The sequence below is a fragment of the Podarcis filfolensis genome, assembly GCF_964270895.1.
Source record: "Podarcis filfolensis genome assembly, chromosome: 3".
In the NCBI taxonomy this organism is placed as follows: Eukaryota; Metazoa; Chordata; class Lepidosauria; order Squamata; family Lacertidae; genus Podarcis; species Podarcis filfolensis.
This window is the reverse complement of record NC_139606.1, coordinates 62,002,573-62,020,581: the sequence shown is the minus strand read 5'-3', so window position 1 is coordinate 62,020,581 and position 18,009 is coordinate 62,002,573. Positions and strand designations below refer to the sequence as shown.

Below are 18,009 nucleotides of genomic sequence, written 5' to 3'. Positions count from 1 at the left end.
ACTTTAAAGGTAGTAGGAATAATCTTCCTTCTTAGAATGCTTTCTTTGTATAGAAATATCAGTGAAAGGCATTAGAACTGCTATTTTTTTATTCCTTGTTTTGCGGGTGTTCTGTTCCTAGTTATGTGAGCGTGTCTGAAGAGGACTAAAGTTGGTTCTGTTTGATGCCCTAAAGCAATCTTGCAATCTTGACAACGCTCACCTGGGATGATAGCATTTTTTATCATTTTTTTTTTAAGTATGTAAGCACCCCTGGTTTGAATGATTAAACAGGGGACTACTACTTAGCTTTTGAAAAGAGCTGCTTAAGGCAGGCATCTCCAAACTCGGCCCTCCAGCTATTTTGGGACTACAATTCCCATCAGCCCTGACCACTGGTCCTGTTAGTTAGGGATGATAGGAGTTGTAGTCCCAAAACAGCTGGAGGGGCAAGTTTGGGGATGCCCGGCTTAAGGGGTGCAGGGCAAGCTGTGTGGCCCACATAGTTTTGTCCTCCAACTGAAGGGGCTGGTCAAGGGATTCAGGAGACATGCCCCAGAGTCTGCCACTGGTGACGTGCTCCCTACTTACCAGCACCTGCTTTCTCACTCTGCCTCATGGCAGGACCAGTTTGATGTCCACTAAGAGGAGGATTGCAGAAGTAGCTGGATGTTGGTAGTGAGAACGACATGTATGTTGCGACTCTCAGCTATGTCGAAATGTTGGTATGCAGTCTGGTTATATGCATGAAGGTGAGAGAGGTGGTAGAATCTTGTGGACTGTACCACCTTCAGACTGCAGGTGAAGGTGAGGGTAGCACTTCAAATGTTTCCTCACTTCCCCTCTGCGCCTCCCCAAGGGCTCCCCCCGCAATAGATCTTCACACAGAGCTGTGTTTATTTTTTTGTGGACAGAAGCATTAAAAATGTGGTGCTCCACTTGCAATTGGAACATCATAGAGTCTATTCTGCCATGTTAGGACTCTGTTTCCCTACTGGCCATCACAGTCTTCTTTCGTGCATGTATATTCTTGTCTGAATATGAATAAGGTTAGGACAATTGGCTGTGGCTATTTTAGAACATTAGTTGTGCAATTTATCAGGCTTCATTAGAAACAGATCTCATTGAGTTCAGCGGTGCTTACTCCTAGGCAAGTGGGCACAGGAATGCAGCCTAAGTAGAATTTTAAAGGTGTTTGGCCCCCTGAATTTATTGCTTGGCTTGAGTTGCTTTTGTGCCTAAGTTGTGGCAAAATAATGTGTTATTTCATAATGGTAAAAAAACTAATTGAAAAGTGGTAAGTGGAGAAATCAAACTATTTCCAGCCACCATGGAAGAATCTCAGTTGATCCACAATATTGTTAAGGAAAAGTATCTTTTAACAAGATAATTTTATAAAGCTATGAAGCAATCTTTGTTTAAAAGTCAAGCAATGTAATGTCCTGTTTCAGCCTGTGTGAAGATCTGAACCACAAAGCTCGTGGACAAAGTAAACACTGGGAGCAAAAGCTATTTGTAGTACAATTTTTTGTACAGGAGATAACTGCAGAAAGCAATGCAAAGAACACACACACAAATCCATCCTTCCTAGCACATAGCGTGTCTTGTCCAAATAAAACTGTTGCCTTATTGTTTATGGTTTGCTTTACTGTCCTTCCTTGTATTTCCCTAGATTAATTCTCAAACTACATTTTGCATACTGCATGCTGCGAGTTTTCTAAGACCCTGCCTGATTGTTTTCATGTCCAAATTAAATACCCTTGTACCATTTTAGTACTGTATTAAAGAGCATAGGAGCTTTGTCTAGGCTGACCCATATTCTGCACCCTCTCTGAGACACGATGTCTGTAACACTATTTTGCCTCCCCTCCACACACCTAGGTTTCCAGTAGCAGTCAACCTTCTCCCCCAGGTATATTTATGCAGATGAAGAAGCATGGTCATTCTAATCTTCATGCTGGAAAAGCTATTAGGGTTTTACTTTTTCATCTCATTGTCACACATGGTGGGCTCTCTATATGGCCACTGTGCTTTCTCAATCTTGAGAAGCGGCAATATTTATTTGGGCAGCTCCATGACTTTTTGCCTGGGGCTCGTTTTTCTCCACCCTTCGGCCACAGAGGTGGGCCCTCTGCTTTTTCCCAATGACCTTCAATGTGTAATTTGCAGTTTAATATAAAAGCCATAAGTAAATATGTCATAATGAATAATTAATTTGCTGCTGAGTAGTATTATAGTAAGAAGCCAAGGTATTGCCTTATTTATTTGTTTTCTTTCCCATCGTTGAGGCTTCTCTATTTGCTGTGCTTGCTGCTAGCCAGCTGGGTTTCTGCCATGGCGCCATATCTTGTCTGCCCTTTCCCATTATTGCAGCAGAAGGAGCACTCACTCCTAGGACAGCTATGTGGGAGATGAGAACAAGGTGCAAGCCTTGGTTCCAGAGAAGGACCCCTACATTGGTTTATTTTGTGCTTCACTGTTGTATTCTGCCAGGAGATCACTTGATGTAAGGTGGGTTATAAATATTTGAATAGGTAAAAAAGAAAATAAAGGACATTTTAAAAATCGATAGCACTTCTGATGGATGTAAAGGCAAGGTAGGCAACACTTCGCAAGAAACAGAAGGTAGCACCCTCTTATTAACTGAATAATAATAATAATCAAAACAAAAACACTTGCTCAGTTAGACTTGCATGCCTGTCCTATAGGATAAGGATTGGTGACAAATGTAACTCATTCTGAATTTTCCATGCCCCCATGAGAGTACTTGGATAAACCAGTTTATAAGAAAATGGACAGGTTGTGCAGCAGTGAAAGACAATTCTAATAATATATAATATAATATAATATAATATAATATAATATAATATAATATAATATAATATAATATAATATAATATAATATAATAATATAATATAATATAATATAATATAATATAATATAATGCATTTCCGCTTCTCTCATGTAGCTTCTGTACAAACTAGGGTTAAGTACAATCATTTTACTGTGCCTAGCAATTATCTTTTAAAAGTAATTTCTTTTGCATTAGGGTAGATCCAACTGCACTGGACACAAGCACATTATCAGCAGATATAATTCCATAATTGCATTTTATGGAGTCTTGAGAGCTGAAATTGGAAGAATTTGAAAGGAAAGCTTGCCTGAGAATACAAGCTGCTTGGGCAGAAGAAACAATACTATATAATTCTATACATTTGCTTTCATTGAACTCTGCAAATGATATATGGCACACATTTTTGCCTTAAGTAAACCTTCAGATTATTAAACAAAGGAAGGGGAAGTGTTCCCTGCTTGTGTTGTGCTGCCTGGAATGGACTTTAAATGTGTACATACACCCTAAACTGAGGCTACTACTTTGAAAACAGAAGGGAAGCATTGTAACTCACAAGGTGTGAGGGCTACACTATTTGCCTTGCCTCTGGCATTAAGCTGTCCATGTCTGGACGTCTGCAAAAGAGAGCCATATAGGTTTCAGACTTAATGGTCTCACAGGAACCCTCTCTTTAGATAGTAATGCAGTATGCATTTCCCCCACTTGCATTAAAATGTGTTAGTCAGCCTTGCTGTTTGTGGGGCTGTCCTGCTCCTGCTGAGTGGGGCCCTGTGGCAAAACTGCATGCGTAGGCTTCCATGGGATAGGAAACCCTGTGTGATTGGAGTTCCTCATTCTCGGAAAGCCTATCCAGGTAAGCATCCCAAGCTCAATAGGGGAAAGGCTAGCAGCAGCAGCAGCAGCAGCAGCAGTCTCTCATACTTGTGGTGCCCCCTTTACCTGTGGAAAGAATTAACAGGTTTGTATGACTCTTCCAGGGACGCTGTGGTCTAAACCACTGGGCCTCTTGGGTTTGCTGATCAGAAGGTTGGCGGTTCGAATCCCCATGACAGGGTGAGCTCCTGTTGCAGTTTGAAAGCACGCCAAAAAAGCAAGCAGATAAATAGGTACCGCTCTGGCAGGAAGGTAAATGGCATTTCTGTGCGCTGCTCTGTGGACAAACACCGGCTCCCTCGGCCTGTAAAGCGAGATGAGCTCTGCAACCCCAGAGTCTTCTGTGACTGGACTTAACTGTCAGGTGTCTTTTACCTTTTTAAATGTCTCTTCCAATCCTGTCTACAACTGAGAGAAGTTCCAGATGCACTGTAAAATACTAACGTTTGCACCTGTAAAACCTCTAATGCTATATATGACTGGAGTAGGGGCAGGAGGAGGAGAGAGAAAAACCCTTTATCTCTTTCCTGGTCCTTAAACTCACCGGCCTCCCCAGGAACCTGAAGAACATGGTAATGCTCCTGCTCCACACTATCAAGCACTATGAGCACCAGGGCCAATTGGTGTGTGTGTTTCACCCCCCCCCCCAAAAAAAAACCCCTCGTAAGTCAACAAAGCCATGTGAAGTGGGTCAAGGCTTTATAGGATAAAATTCAGACATACATCCAGTCTTCCCCACTAAGCCTTGTAGGCAAATTCTAGACAGAACTGGTAATTTCTTTTCTTTTTTTAATGTCCATTATGAGTTGGAACAAGTCTGTAGCTTAACGAGATCCTTTTATCAGTGGAGAAAATGCTGCCCTCAAAGCATTAGTGTCCAGTTGCCTAGATGTGCTATTTCCTCCTAAATGTATTAGCTTGAATTTTTCCAGGTTGAATCTCATTTGGTTAATTCCTGCTATTTGTCCAATCCCTTTAAGTCTGCTTCCATTTGTTTTTCTATACTTTATGTGTTATGTAGCCCAGTCTCCCTCTGGGTTTGTTATTATACATGGATTTACTTAATGTGCTTTTAAACATCATTAGCGGCAATAGTTCGCAAAACAGGATGCAACCTGACCATTGCATGACCTCAGCATGAATACCCTTTAGCCAAACTATGATTTCTGCTTTGCTTGTAGCGAGAATTCTCTGCCCTGCCAAAGACTGTTTGCACGACCCCCTGACAGAATCCTGCAAGGTGCTTTCTCAATGTAACATCCATCTGAAAAACATGATCTTTTACGTATTTATTTTGAGACTATGTTTTAAATACCACCAGATTGTCTTTATTAGAATTCTTGGGCTGGTTTACGCTATAACACGTAGCAACAGCCAAAAGCACAAATAAAACTCATCAATAAACCATAATGAACAAAAAGCTTTAAATAGATAACAAAAGTCATGTAGCTAATATAGCAGCAAATGTCCCATTTGCCAGTTAAAAGGCACATACCTTCCCCTCAAAGGCATCTAAAATTAAAATGTTTTTATCCTTTCTCTGAAATGTCCTTTCTCTGAAAAAGAAAGCAGATTTATGGCTTTACTTCAAGTGGCCTTTGTGATGTCCTTTCAGGTGCACAAATAAAGACAGAGATCAGATTTCTTCAATATAATGTTTCGTTTATTTTATAATTGGAGGGCAGTTTTAGCGTTGATTTTATCATGGCCCTGTTCTGTGCTGGCTCCCACACATGCAACTCCCACCTGCTTCTGGCAGAGGGTTCACATTCCTGCATAAACCACCCAAAGAGTTTCCCTCCAAAACATAACAAGCCTCTTAAAGAGGGATCACCAGAGGTGTGTGTGCATGTGTGCAAGGCAGGCAGGGAGCATGGGCATAGCCAAGGGGGTGGGGGCAGCTGCTCCCCAAATTAATAAAAATCAATAAAAATACATAGCTAATTGAGGTTCTGCCCCACCACAACAAAAGGCCTGCTCCCCAACAAAAATCCTGGCTACGCCCATGGCAGAGGGGCTGTTTAGTTGATAACATACATTACATCACGCACTCCAAATGGTCTGGGGAGAGGACACTCCCTTTACATGGTAACTTGTGTTACTTCACTTATTTCAAAATGTAGCAAGCCAGTCCTGTACATGCTTTCCCCATTGCTAATTTTACTGAGGAGGGCCTCTGCTGCAAAGTCCTCCTAGACCAGTGGTGGCCAAACTTTGCCCTCCAGCTGTTTTGGGACTACAATTCCCATCATCCCTGACCATTGGTTCTGTTAGCTAGGGATAATGGGAGTTGTAGTTCCAAAACAGCTGGAGAGCCAAGTTTGGCCACCACTGTCCTAGAGTATACCACTGGGTCCAAACTCACCGAATAGGCAGATTTTATTTATTTATTTTTTGTTATAGTATTTCCCGTCATTGTGTGGGAAAATATCAGACTGCTAGTTTTCACCTCTTTACCTTGTTCTTTGATACCTAGGGTGTTTGTTTTCAGGTCCCACCCTGTCCCTGTGGACACTGATCTGCTTTAACTTTTTAATTCTGAATTTTAGATTCTTGCAACAGCTGGACCAGCTGGTGAAGGGCAGGCGATAACAATAATACACTTTAAAAATCCAAAGTGTAATCCTCTCAGCTGGTGCTCTGCTGCTGAAGTACATTAAACTTGAATTGTTTCGAAGCAGAACACAACTTGTATTTTTCAGAACTCGTGAAGTAGCTGCTCCTGGCTTATTGCATATCTGCAGGCCATGTTTCTTAGGAGAAGACATATTCAGTTGCTTCATTAGGAAATGGATATAAAGCAGTCAGCTGCCAGAATTTAAAACAAACTATGGCTTAATGTGAATGAGTTCCTGTGGTGCTGTTCCTGTGCTCCTGCTTCTGTCATGCCAAGGACAAATCAAGGCACCATCTCAATTGTCATGTTATCCTAAACCAAGCTCCTGGTTTGTTTTTCCCAAACCACAAGTGGTAAGATAAGGACAAACGAAGGTCCTACCCTTATTGTGCCACTGTGTGGAAAGGGTGTCCACAGTAAAGACCTGTGTTTGTTTATAGCTATATGGTATTCCCCATTAAAAAGTAGAGACATCACCTTGCCAACAAAGGTCCGTATAGTTAAAGCCATGGTTTTCCCAGTAGTGATGTACGGAAGTGAGAGCTGGACCATAAAGAAGGCTGATTGCCGAAGAATTGATGCTTTTGAATTATGGTGCTGGAGGAGACTCTTGAGAGTCCCATGGACTGCAAGAAGATCAAACCTATCCATTCTTAAGGAAATCAGCCCTGAGTGCTCACTGGAAGGACAGATCGTGAAGCTGAGGCTCCAATACTTTGGCCACCTCATGAGAAGAGAAGACTCCCTGGAAAAGACCCTGATGTTGGGAAAGATTGAGGACATAAGGAGAAGGGGACGACAGAGGACGAGATGGTTGGATAGTGTTCTCGAAGCTACCAGCATGAGTCTGACCAAACTGCAGGAGGCAGTGGAAGACAGAAGTGCCTGGCGTGCTCTGGTCCATGGGGTCACAAAGAGTTGGACACGAAGAGTCGGACATGACTAAACGACTAAACAAAAAAAAAATTCCCCATCATTTGTTTTTGTTTTTGTTTGTTTTGGCAATTGTCTATTCTGCTGTTTTTATTGTGTTAATTTTTATGTAAACAACTTTTATTAATTTTTTGAAGAGAGAATACAATAACAGGAGATAACATTCTTAGAAAATTACAGGGTGGGTTTTTTTTGTATTGTATGGCTTCATTGTGGTTCATTATTTGAGTTTCAACAAAGTTTCTGACCAAAGGTGTTGCTGTTGGGGAGACCCCTGCCTGAGAGGCAGGATGAGGGCCGAAGAGTCTTATGAGCATGTTGCCCAAGGCCGCTGTGCCAAAACTTGCCTTGAGATTCAAGGATTCTGGCTGCCAGCCAATGCTCAAACTACTGGAACATCATTTTCCTTTCTAAGACCAGCGAGAAACAGTAAGCAAATGGTCTCTGCATCCAAGTGAAAGTTTTTGAATTGAAATGTGCATTATTAAAGAGAGCCTTCGGTGGAAGACTCTTGGGGATTCTAGCTGCTGATTTAATTTAGCAAAATCAGAGGTGGAAAAAATTGGTCCAAGAGCACAGGAATGTGTATTACCACTTCAGGAGGCGGTTGTCAGCCCAATACTTTGTCAGTGGAGCTGTTGGGGCACTCTTCTTGGGTTGAAATCTTTGGCCAAACTTGTATATTCATGTGTTATGAATTCTTAGTCTTCTAGCCTCTGAGTTCAATTGGGTTCATTTCCAAGTATGTATGTATAGGACTGCAACCTTAGCTGAGGCTGCTCAGGCTTATTTTTCTCCTCCAAGGGACGCTTGTTTTAATAAAATTGGACAATTACTGAAGCTGAGCATAGACAAAATACTGACAATGATGGTGATAAAGAGAAAAAATGATAGCAGCAACTGATACCTTTTGAACAAATATTCTTGAATGTACTTGAGCAGTAGTTTCTGTATATACAGCTTGTTTCTAGGAAGTTCCAAAATAATTGTGCAGAAACTTGTCAACAGATTTTCTGCTTTCCAATATATGGTGTTTGTGAAACGATTCATGAGGTGACAAGAGTACATTCCAGTTGCGCTTTTCTAAGAATGGAATTAATTCTGCTTAGTATTAGCTACTGTTTAAAGTAGAGCATTTTTAGGTATTCTGTTGCCTTCATGCAGTTTAACAAACCTGTTATTCTACTAGATTCTGCCTGTGGTGTTTCTACTGTAGAAATGAAAGCTATTGAAACTCAGCTCATTCTAACACAATGCTCTGTTCAGCTGCTTTGGTCAGGGAACCTGGGGGGTATTATGGAACAAGTTGCATTGTGTTTGCTTCTTACCTTGTGGATGGGAAACAAAAAATACTCTGCACCATGATGTACTGAGGAGCATGTGCTAGTCAGATGTCATGTTCAGCTACATGGAGTATGCTTTCTTTCTGTTATATTTCAAAACGATTGTTGCATTTAGCACTGGACTCCCAAACACTAGATAGCAAGAACACCTTGCTTTTGAAGTACCGTATTTTTCGCTCGATAACACGCACCTGACCATAACACGCACATCGTTTTTAGAGGAGGAAAACAAGGGAAAAAACATTCTGAATGAAACAGTGGATGTATCATTTTTGTGCTTCATGCTGTGGCCACAGACATGTGATCTGATGGTGAATTTGGGGTGACCCAATGCAAAAATCCTGAGAATCCCTGTGGATCCATGCTTTGTAACCACGTTTTTGCACCATTGCAGCCCCAGGCAACAGTGGGTGCGTGATTTGGGGGGGGGGCAGGCTGTAGCCATGGACATGCTATGTGATCTGATGGTGAATTTGGGGTGACCCAATGCAAAGATCCTGAGGATCCATGTGGATCCATGCTTTTTAACCACATTTTAAGTGGGGAAGGAAGGAAAAATACAGAATGGACAAGGAGCACGAGAGGGGTGTGCAGAGAAGCAGCTGGCTAAGAATGCAGGAGAGGGGTATAACGGGAGGGAGGAAAGGAAGGCAAAAGTTTTCCCTCACCTACCCACCCAAGCCAGCCAGCCAGCGCTCTCTCTCTCTCTCTCTCTCTCTCTCCCCCTCCTGCATGTTTTCAGCAGCACCGGAGCACAGAGACGACACTCTGCTTTCCCCTCTGCTTGCCTGGAGGGGAGGGGCTTTCCCTGCTCTTTGTTCCGTTTGAGCAAACACAGCAAGGAAACAGAGGAGGGTGGGCAGTAAGACCCTGAGGCAGAATGCAGGAAAGCAGCCACTTCCTCTTTTCAGGTTTCCCTTCTCCGAGACGCGCGATTTGATTTTTGCCTGATTTTTTTTGCCATTTGGCTCCAGGGACCACACATTCGCTCAATAACACGCACAGACATTTCCCCTTCCTTTTTAGGAGAAAAAATCTGCGTGTTATAGAGGGAAAAATACGGTAGTTCTGCTCTCTTCATTGCTGGTGGAAACTTGCAAGAACTGAGCATCCTTGCCAGGCTATTCAACATGCACCCCTCTGAGTAGGTAACTGGAAATGACAGCTAGAAGCAGATGGTGTGAAAGCAATATGAATTAAGTCCAGATACTCTGCTTCTGCGTATAGCAGAATGTTCCTTCAGCCTTAGTGTATTAGGGAAAGGTTTACTGCTCAGATATTCTCATTTGTCAAAGACTAAATTCTGACATGAGCAAGCCTGGAGATGGTTTGTTTATTCTGCATATCATTACGCATCCTTTCCCGATGATTGGTTTGAACAGTTAGAGAAGTATTTCTACTACTTTTATTTATGTTTTAAATAGTACTTCTTACATATAGGGATGGTGAATAAGAGTGGTGTGGCTTGAGCAGGTGGAACTTCGTGCCATCATTTCTGGTGGAACTGATATGCACAAGATCTAGAGTGATCCAACAATTGTTTTCAAGTTTTCCTCTTCCCTCCCTGCCACATTTTTCCTTTTGTGTCATGTCCTGACACAATCTTTGTCAAGGTTGGGGTATGGGCAAAAGTCTGGCCCAGAGCCAGGACCAAAGAACAATCAGATATGAAGGCAACCAAGAGAAAGGGTTCAAGAACAAGCTTGACCAAAGAGCAATCAGGATCAGAGGGCAAATCGGAAGGCAGGAGCAAAACAACATAGCTGAAATCCATGGCTCCCACATCAGATCCCTTATTGCAGCTGCCACTATTGTGCTTTTTCTGTGTATGTTCAATGCTCACATTCCATGACTTGTTATCCTGTAAGTATTGTTTTATATTTTGATTTTATAAAGATTTCTGATCAAGTCTTTTAGTCTAAAACCTTTGCTGTCAGTGTAAGACCTGTGAGAACCCAAAGTGGTGCTTGAGCAATTTCACTTCCTTATATTGCTGGGATACTGCCTGGTTGGTTTGCTGATATCAAAGCATGGGTGCTTCTGTGGTTTAGTAGTAATTTCAGTGAAAACGTATGTCTTAAAATAGTTAAAATTCCCTTCCATTTATAAAAGCTGTAGAACTTGCAAGTTACTCAATACCAGGGGTTTCTCTAGCGCATCTTGAGAAGTTGTTTGTTCTATTTTGATCTGGCTGCTGAAATGATAAGGTTTTTGGGTTCAAATTTTGTGGAGTGGGGTGTTCTGCAGATGCTGGGGTAGGTGCTTAATATGACAACTCTAGCACTGACTTCATGACAATAACAAGGAATTTATAAATAAAAAAACATATGGATTGATTGAAAAGGTTCGGCAAAGTGGTCTCATTAATTTTAGATAATGGGAAGTTTTGTTCCTTTGTTAATTAATGAAAGTTACAGCAGTGAATTATTATTTTTTATTCCAAGCCCCTTTCTTCTTGTTTAATGAGCTCACTGATCTTGCTGAAGGAGACCTAAACCTTGAGATTCTTATTTTTTTTAAAGGAATTGGAACTACTAAATTTTTAATCAGTGCTATTTCCATGACAAACTTTCTGACCTCAAGCCAACAGATGCAGGAAGCGCAAATGTTCTTTGTGTAACTAGAAAGGAAACCTGATACAAATACCTTCCATTTCGTGGGAGTGATCCACTTCACAGACCACGGCTCTCGACAGTCCACTGCAGTTGCTGACACACCCGCGAGGCCTGAGAGCAACCACAATGAGGTGCCATGGACTTTTAGAGGGGACAAGTGGGTAAAACTGTATTGATTTTGTAACATAAGGCAAGAGACTAGATTATCGTAATTACACTGGGCCTCTGAAAAATATATGAAGAAGCTGTAAAATGAAATGTCAGGAAGGTTAGTAATCACTCGGGGAATGAGCCAGAAGAAAATCAAATGCTGTGTAGTCTTGTTGGCTACTCTGGGTATTCAGCCATGCAAATGATTTCTCAGAGATGAAATTTTTTTGCTTCTGTTATGGGAGTCCTTGACATCTCCAAGTGTTTTCAGAGGCCCCTATACAGAATAGTACCTCATAAGGGCCACATTAGTACAGTAATCACTGTAACCTTGACATGCCTTTTATTTTTTTAAAAGGAACTACTGTATGTAGGTGGGAAAGGGGAAACAAGTTAAGCGATGCACCCCTTTAATGTCAGCAGCCAACCCCATCATCTTCCGCTGACCTCCATTTGTATGTTTACAAATTCTGCTTCCTGTCTGAATAATATTCTTGCACAACTTCATTCAGTATGGTCCTCCCTTCTGTAAAGAAAAGTGGGCAGTGCTCTTCTGAACAGTGCAGTTGCATAAGTCAAGCTGTCCTTAGGTGGAGAGAAAGAAAATCAAACTCGCTCAGATGAGAAATCTATAGATAAAGCTGATGGTGATATACAACACAAGTTTTAGGTCAGGCATGGCCAAACTCCAGCTGTTTTGGGACTACAATTCCCATCATCCCTGACCACTGGTCCTGTTAGCTAGGGATGATGGGAGTTGTGGTCCCAAAACAGCTAGAGGGCCAAGTTTGCTTAGGAAGCGTGGGGGTGCAGCCTTCCCAAGATTGAGCCCCCAAAACTTCCAGAGCCACAATCTCATGCAGTTATTAATACGTTTCCACTGACAAGCTTCCTAAATGCTTCTGCCCATCTTCCTATTTATCAAAATAATCCCTCCCAGCAGGTCTCTAGTAACTCTCTGCCATAGAAATGGCTTCTGTAGGGTGAATTGTCATCTCCCCACTCGCTTTTCCTCTGTAAGAAGCCACAGAGAGGAAAAAAGCGCACTAAAGGTTATAATGAGATGAGGTGGAGGTGGGATACTGGCAATCCTCCTTGTCAATCAGCCCATCCGAAGCCAATGCATTCCTGTGGGTGTTCACAATGAGAACCGTGGGTTTTTTCTGTTGTGGTCATCCTTCTGAGTATTCATCTGTCTCAACTTGTGCCAGAGACGGAGAATAAGTTCCTTGCGTCAACTTTTTATACATATAAACATCTGCCGTATAATATGCTCCCCGTTGCTGATACGGCAAAAACAACACACACCTCCAAGTAGTTGCATTTTGGATTTACTTTATTCTACAACACGAGCAACATAAATAGTTTATTTGTTTTAAAATATCTTCCTTTAAGAATTCCCTTTGAACAAAATATACACAAAATACATTTTGTAAAGTGGTTTACAACGAACTGTTCAACATAGACACAGGGGGGTGGAAACGGAACAAATCTGTTTCACAAGAAAAGAGGAAAAGGGACTAGGGAAGTCATTATAATTTAACATCACAAGGAAAGATGGGGCAGGATTCAAGGAAAGTTTAATAACATATATTCATAGTTGTGTAGGCATATGCTGACTCTATATGGCCACTCTGTTTACACAGAGCGCACTGACATTGAACCAAGGGGAACATCCATTGCTCTACTGCATCTTTCCTGGTCATTCTTACCTACCAACCTCCTCCCAAATTGCAGGCCTTCAGTGCTTTGCGAACTATGCTTGCAAAAGCTTACAACCATCTTATAGGGCAAAAAGGCTGGGTTTACCCATTTGTAGCCTTCAATACATTTTGGATTCCTGTGATTTTCTACCTATATGTGAAATGGAGCAAGGCTCCATAATGAAAGCCAAGTCATTTTGTTGTTATATTCACTTTTGAGCGAGTTGTATCTTTGGCATAAGAGAACGAACAGTCCTTTGGGGCTTTCACTTCTTAGCAATAAATAGAAAAGTGGTTTCTATCCATTTAGCTTGGCACTGTATCTCAAATGGTAGACAGTAACCATTGCTGGAAGAGACTCTTGCCATATAAATAAGCAGCTTCATTGCTCTAAGAATGACGTTGCAGTTCTGTAGTACAGCATCTTTTCCATTTTAGTTAAGATGGAGTGTTCTCTGTGGGCAGAACTATATTTAGACGAACAAACAAGATCCAATATGATGGCCCTGTGCTAAGTCTTCTCCCTCTGACTTGTATTACACCCTGCCCTTATCTTACTGCTCACAGCATTTTCTCAGTTTTGCCCCCAGGTCTTAGCAGAAAAATACTTATACAGCAGAGATCACTGGACATGAGAGAAGTTGCACTACACAGAATGGAGGTGGAGGAGCAAGCCTGACACAGGGCTGCCACTCTGATTTTTGTCATGTACAAGTTCCATCCTCTGCCCCCTGGCCTTTGACACCTGAGATATTTGTTTTCAGGACCCACCCTATTCCTTTGGCTCTTAATTTGTTTTCACGGTTTTTAATTCTGAATTTTAAATTGTTGTAACGTGCTCTGGGACTAGCTGGTGGAGGGCAACTAATACATTTAATAATAATAATAATAATAATAATAATAATAATAATAATAATAATAATATAAATAATGTGTGCCACGTTATATAATCACAGCTTTTCATTGTGAAATGGTGCAGGCTTTAATGCACATAATCCCATTTTGAGATTGGGTGGGAGAAAGCAAAGGTTCAATGAGTTCCTCTGCCTTGCCATGTCCACTGGAGCAGTCAGTCCCCAGATGCATGGGTGCCTTGCAAGATCAGCCATGCATATGCAACTCTTTGCTCATAAGAACTTTCTAGTTCATAGCAGCAGAAGGTGCAACTTGGCCAGTGAGCTTATTAAGTGTCTCCTTCCACTGAATGTGACTGGGAAGCCTTTTTCTGGCAGAGAAGGAAGCTCAAAAGGGACATTGCCACACCCATAAGACTTGCCTTTGTGGTTCATGGCTGATTTGACATTTGCCTTCTGAGTCTGTGCAATTTATTTCATTGTCACCTAAGGCTAGAGCAGCTTTTCAAGGTCAGCCGAAAAGTCCAGACTACTTCCACTCCTAACAATGCTACTGTGTTCTGTTAAGTCACCAAAATAAGTTTCCATTTGTCCCGCCTAGTGCATAACCCCTTGACAATCCCCCCTATGTGGTGCTTCTATCCTGTTCTACCCCGCTCACCAGCCAAAACTTCCCATACCTTTATGTTGAAGGCCAGCTTATATGGTTTGCTTTGCTTCTGGCATCCAAAGAGAGAGGATGGACGCAATGTGGGGTAAACATCCTGATCTGCTGGGCAGCTGCAATCAGGAATGGTTTAAGGTGGCTTCTGCAGTTGGTGGCTGTACTGCCTCAGCTCCTTAAGAAAAGTAACAATAGTCCACTTTTGTCTTTCCTGTAATAATGGCCATAAAAATCTTGTCGTGCCACACTTATCTTCTCAGCATGTGCAATTCACAATATTGGTTCACATGTAACATATACTTCATTGTACGGGGGGGGGGGTTACCCCTCTGTTAGCAATCCAGGAATTACTATTTTTTGGCATTCAGTAGAACAGATGCAGACATCCTGAGTGTTGTATATCTCTCTCTCTATTTAATGACTCCGTTAAATAGACGCTTACAGGGGTCAAGCTAGAATTGCATATAAAATCCAACTAACAAACAATGTAGGCGTGCATCACTTGAAAATGTTCCCCTAAAAAATTCCAACTTCACAAAGAGCCATAGAAACACTGCATATTTAAATGGAAAATTGAAAAAAAGAACAAAACAATCAAATTCGGGCACAGTAGCAGCTTCTTTGACAAAGAATTCCATAATATAGTTACAAGGATTCAGCAGCTGTGAGATTGTGTACATTCATAGTCTCCCATTCATTTAACATACAAACAAAGAGGGAGGAGTAAGGGAATTTTTGTCCAAGGCAAACTGCAATGCATCATAAATCAGGCTGATGAAGACTCACCCCTTTTCAGTTCAATTAATGAGACCAATATTCAGGGCTGGCATGAGAGGCTGTGATGTGCCATCCAAAAGTTGTCCTCAGCATCATCATCTTTGACACTGCAAGTGACCCTGAGATCACACATTACTTTGTTGGGGGTCTTTAAAAAAACACCTGCTCTTGCAAGGCTTACCTGTATAGTTGCATCAGCCTTGCAATCTGTGCACCCTGTTTTTGAGGTCATCATTGACAAGACTCAGTCTGATCTCCTGGGTATGTGATGGACATGTGTATGGGCCCATGTGCCAAACGGATTTGAGGGTTAGCTGTTGTGTTTTAGAAATAATTAAGACGTGAGGCCTCCCATGTTGGATGAGGCCAGCTATCACTTGGGTGGGTTGTCAGCAAGTCCTCTCTCCATATGCTTATCTAGGGCCAAACCCAGCTGGCTCCTCCCCTACGGGAGCTGCTCTGATCAGTCACCATTCTGCACCAGAGGCAGAGCTGGGACAGCAAGTGCTACTCTTTCAGCTAGGCTAGGAACAGCTACCACTTGGTTTGTCCTTGCACAGAACTGTCCCGCAGAGTACTTGAATGCAATTATTTTTCTCTGCTTTCTGTGTCCCCTTTCGCTTTTGCATCATACCGATTAAAATGCAAGCAATTTTTCAAAATTATGGACCACCTTGAATGCAGTGGGAGATAGGCAACATATAACTGTGGCATATAAATAAAGGTGGCCACACCCATATTTTATAGGCCGTTTTCTAATTAATGGACTATATATTTAGCTGTGTATGCTAGACAGCTTGGATAAAGGAAGTAGATTTAAAAGGACCAGGGTGAAAGGTCTCTGTTCAAATCCCTGTTCCGATATGAAGGCTGCTTTACCCTTTTCTCAAACTAAGCAGCCTCACAGGACAGATGAGAGCATAAAATGGGTACCACCTTCCAAACCTACATAATTATTTTATTTCTTTTCATGGAGAAAAAAACAAATTGAGGTGGCCACAGAGGGAATTCTGGGGCAGTAGTCAAGCATCCAACATGTTCACCTGCAATGTAGGAATGGGACAAGGCAGCTGTTGTAGAAAACAGGCAAGTTGCAGCTTTCTGTTTCTTTTCTGTAGTCATATTTATGATCTTTTCCCTTACTTAAAGACCTTTGGCTTGACATCAAAGGAGGCGAAACCTCTTAGAAGTCTATGGCTTTTGGCATGTGTTATCCTATGCAGGATTAACTATTTCCTCCCTAGACAGCTTCCAGCACCATAGCATAACAGTCCTTCCCCCAGTGGGGCAGAACTGCAGGAACAGCCTTCCAGTAGGAGTGTTGCTATCACTTCTGGGAGGAAGAGGAAAGGGGTGATAAGGGCTGTGTGACAGAACAGCCCCAACTACACAGTTGCTCGTCCCTCCTCTTGGTCAGCAACACCGATGCTCCACCAGGCAAGCTGCTCTTGCCATATCACACCATACCGCATCCACATCTAGGATGTCACCAAAACACATTAAAAGGGGATCAGAAGCCAGTGCACGGCTGATTCTCACCACCACTCCGGTGTGTGATAGAAAATGAAATGTGCACTGTGAATTTTGTAAATGTATCAGTTTTCGAATTTGGGTCATCTGTTTTTCATGTCATGTTTTACATGAACAATTTATTGAAACAGCTCATTGATTTCTATCAATTTGTATTTTTTTTTAAATTAAGATACTTTCAAATGTCAGTCTGCCAGTTTTGGGAGCACATAAAGGTTCTATGCTAAAGACACCTATGCATCTGTTGTACTCTTCAGAAAATCAAAGAGCTTGCATTCAGAATGTACTTAAGTCAAAATTGCACTGGAGTGGGAAGATGTTGATGCCACACTGAAGGTTTGTGAAAGCAGGCTCTCACTTTGGTTGTTCTGTATCTAGCCTACTTTTGTGAAGGTGTCCATTTTGTGCCACCTTCATTCCACTGCCATTTCCCTATGGAGAAATACTTCACTCTTTGAAAAATATGCAACATCAATATACTGAGTTTTCATATATCAGCCTGACTTAAAACAGCATTTTCAGATTTAATATACAGTATTATTTTGGGATACTTGATGTATAAGCACACTGTGGTTACCACATGCTCTTGTAGGCATGAGCAAGACTGAACTGTGCTCTTAAGCAGTTAACAGCATGGGACAGATGTTGCCAGTTTCTAATTACCAGCAAGTAGACAGTTACCTCATCACTTTCAAAAGATAACATTTCAGTAACTGCACTTTATATTTGTATGCCTTCAATTCATTCTCTAGTGGGTACTGCATCCAGTGTCTACTACACAATAATGTCATACACTCTGCCCACTCTGCCCAACCATTCTCTCACAGCCTGGCGAACTCGAATGTCAGTCACATGACAAGTCAGCTGACTGATGCAAGGGAACACAGCTGGCTGGAGAGCTGTGAAGATCTGGTCTGGAAGGGCCTGAATCTGGTTAAGAACTGTCAATACCATGTTGGTCCATGCCTAAAATGACACAGGGAGAGAAGAAATCTGTAACTATATAGCTGTGTAAAAACATCGTGAAGAATATAGCTCATAATGTAAATATGAAGTAATTTCTGAAAAATGTCAGCAGTAAACTTAAGTTGCCCAATGAAAAAGTCTTTAAGGTTC

At 41.8% G+C, this 18,009-nt stretch overlaps 1 protein-coding gene across 2 annotated transcripts in view; it reads right to left on the bottom strand.

Annotated features, from left to right (window-relative positions):
• Positions 1-12,683: 12,683 nt before the first annotated feature.
• ARFGEF3 (ARFGEF family member 3) overlaps positions 12,684-18,009 on the bottom strand; it is a 70,429-nt gene continuing 65,103 nt past the window's right edge. For both annotated transcript variants that reach the window (XM_083607548.1, XM_083607549.1), the window contains exon 34: positions 12,684-17,859. In XM_083607548.1, coding sequence (XP_083463674.1) covers positions 17,668-17,859 — 192 coding nt within the window. In that variant the 3' untranslated portion in view covers positions 12,684-17,667. The remainder of the gene's footprint in view (positions 17,860-18,009) is intronic.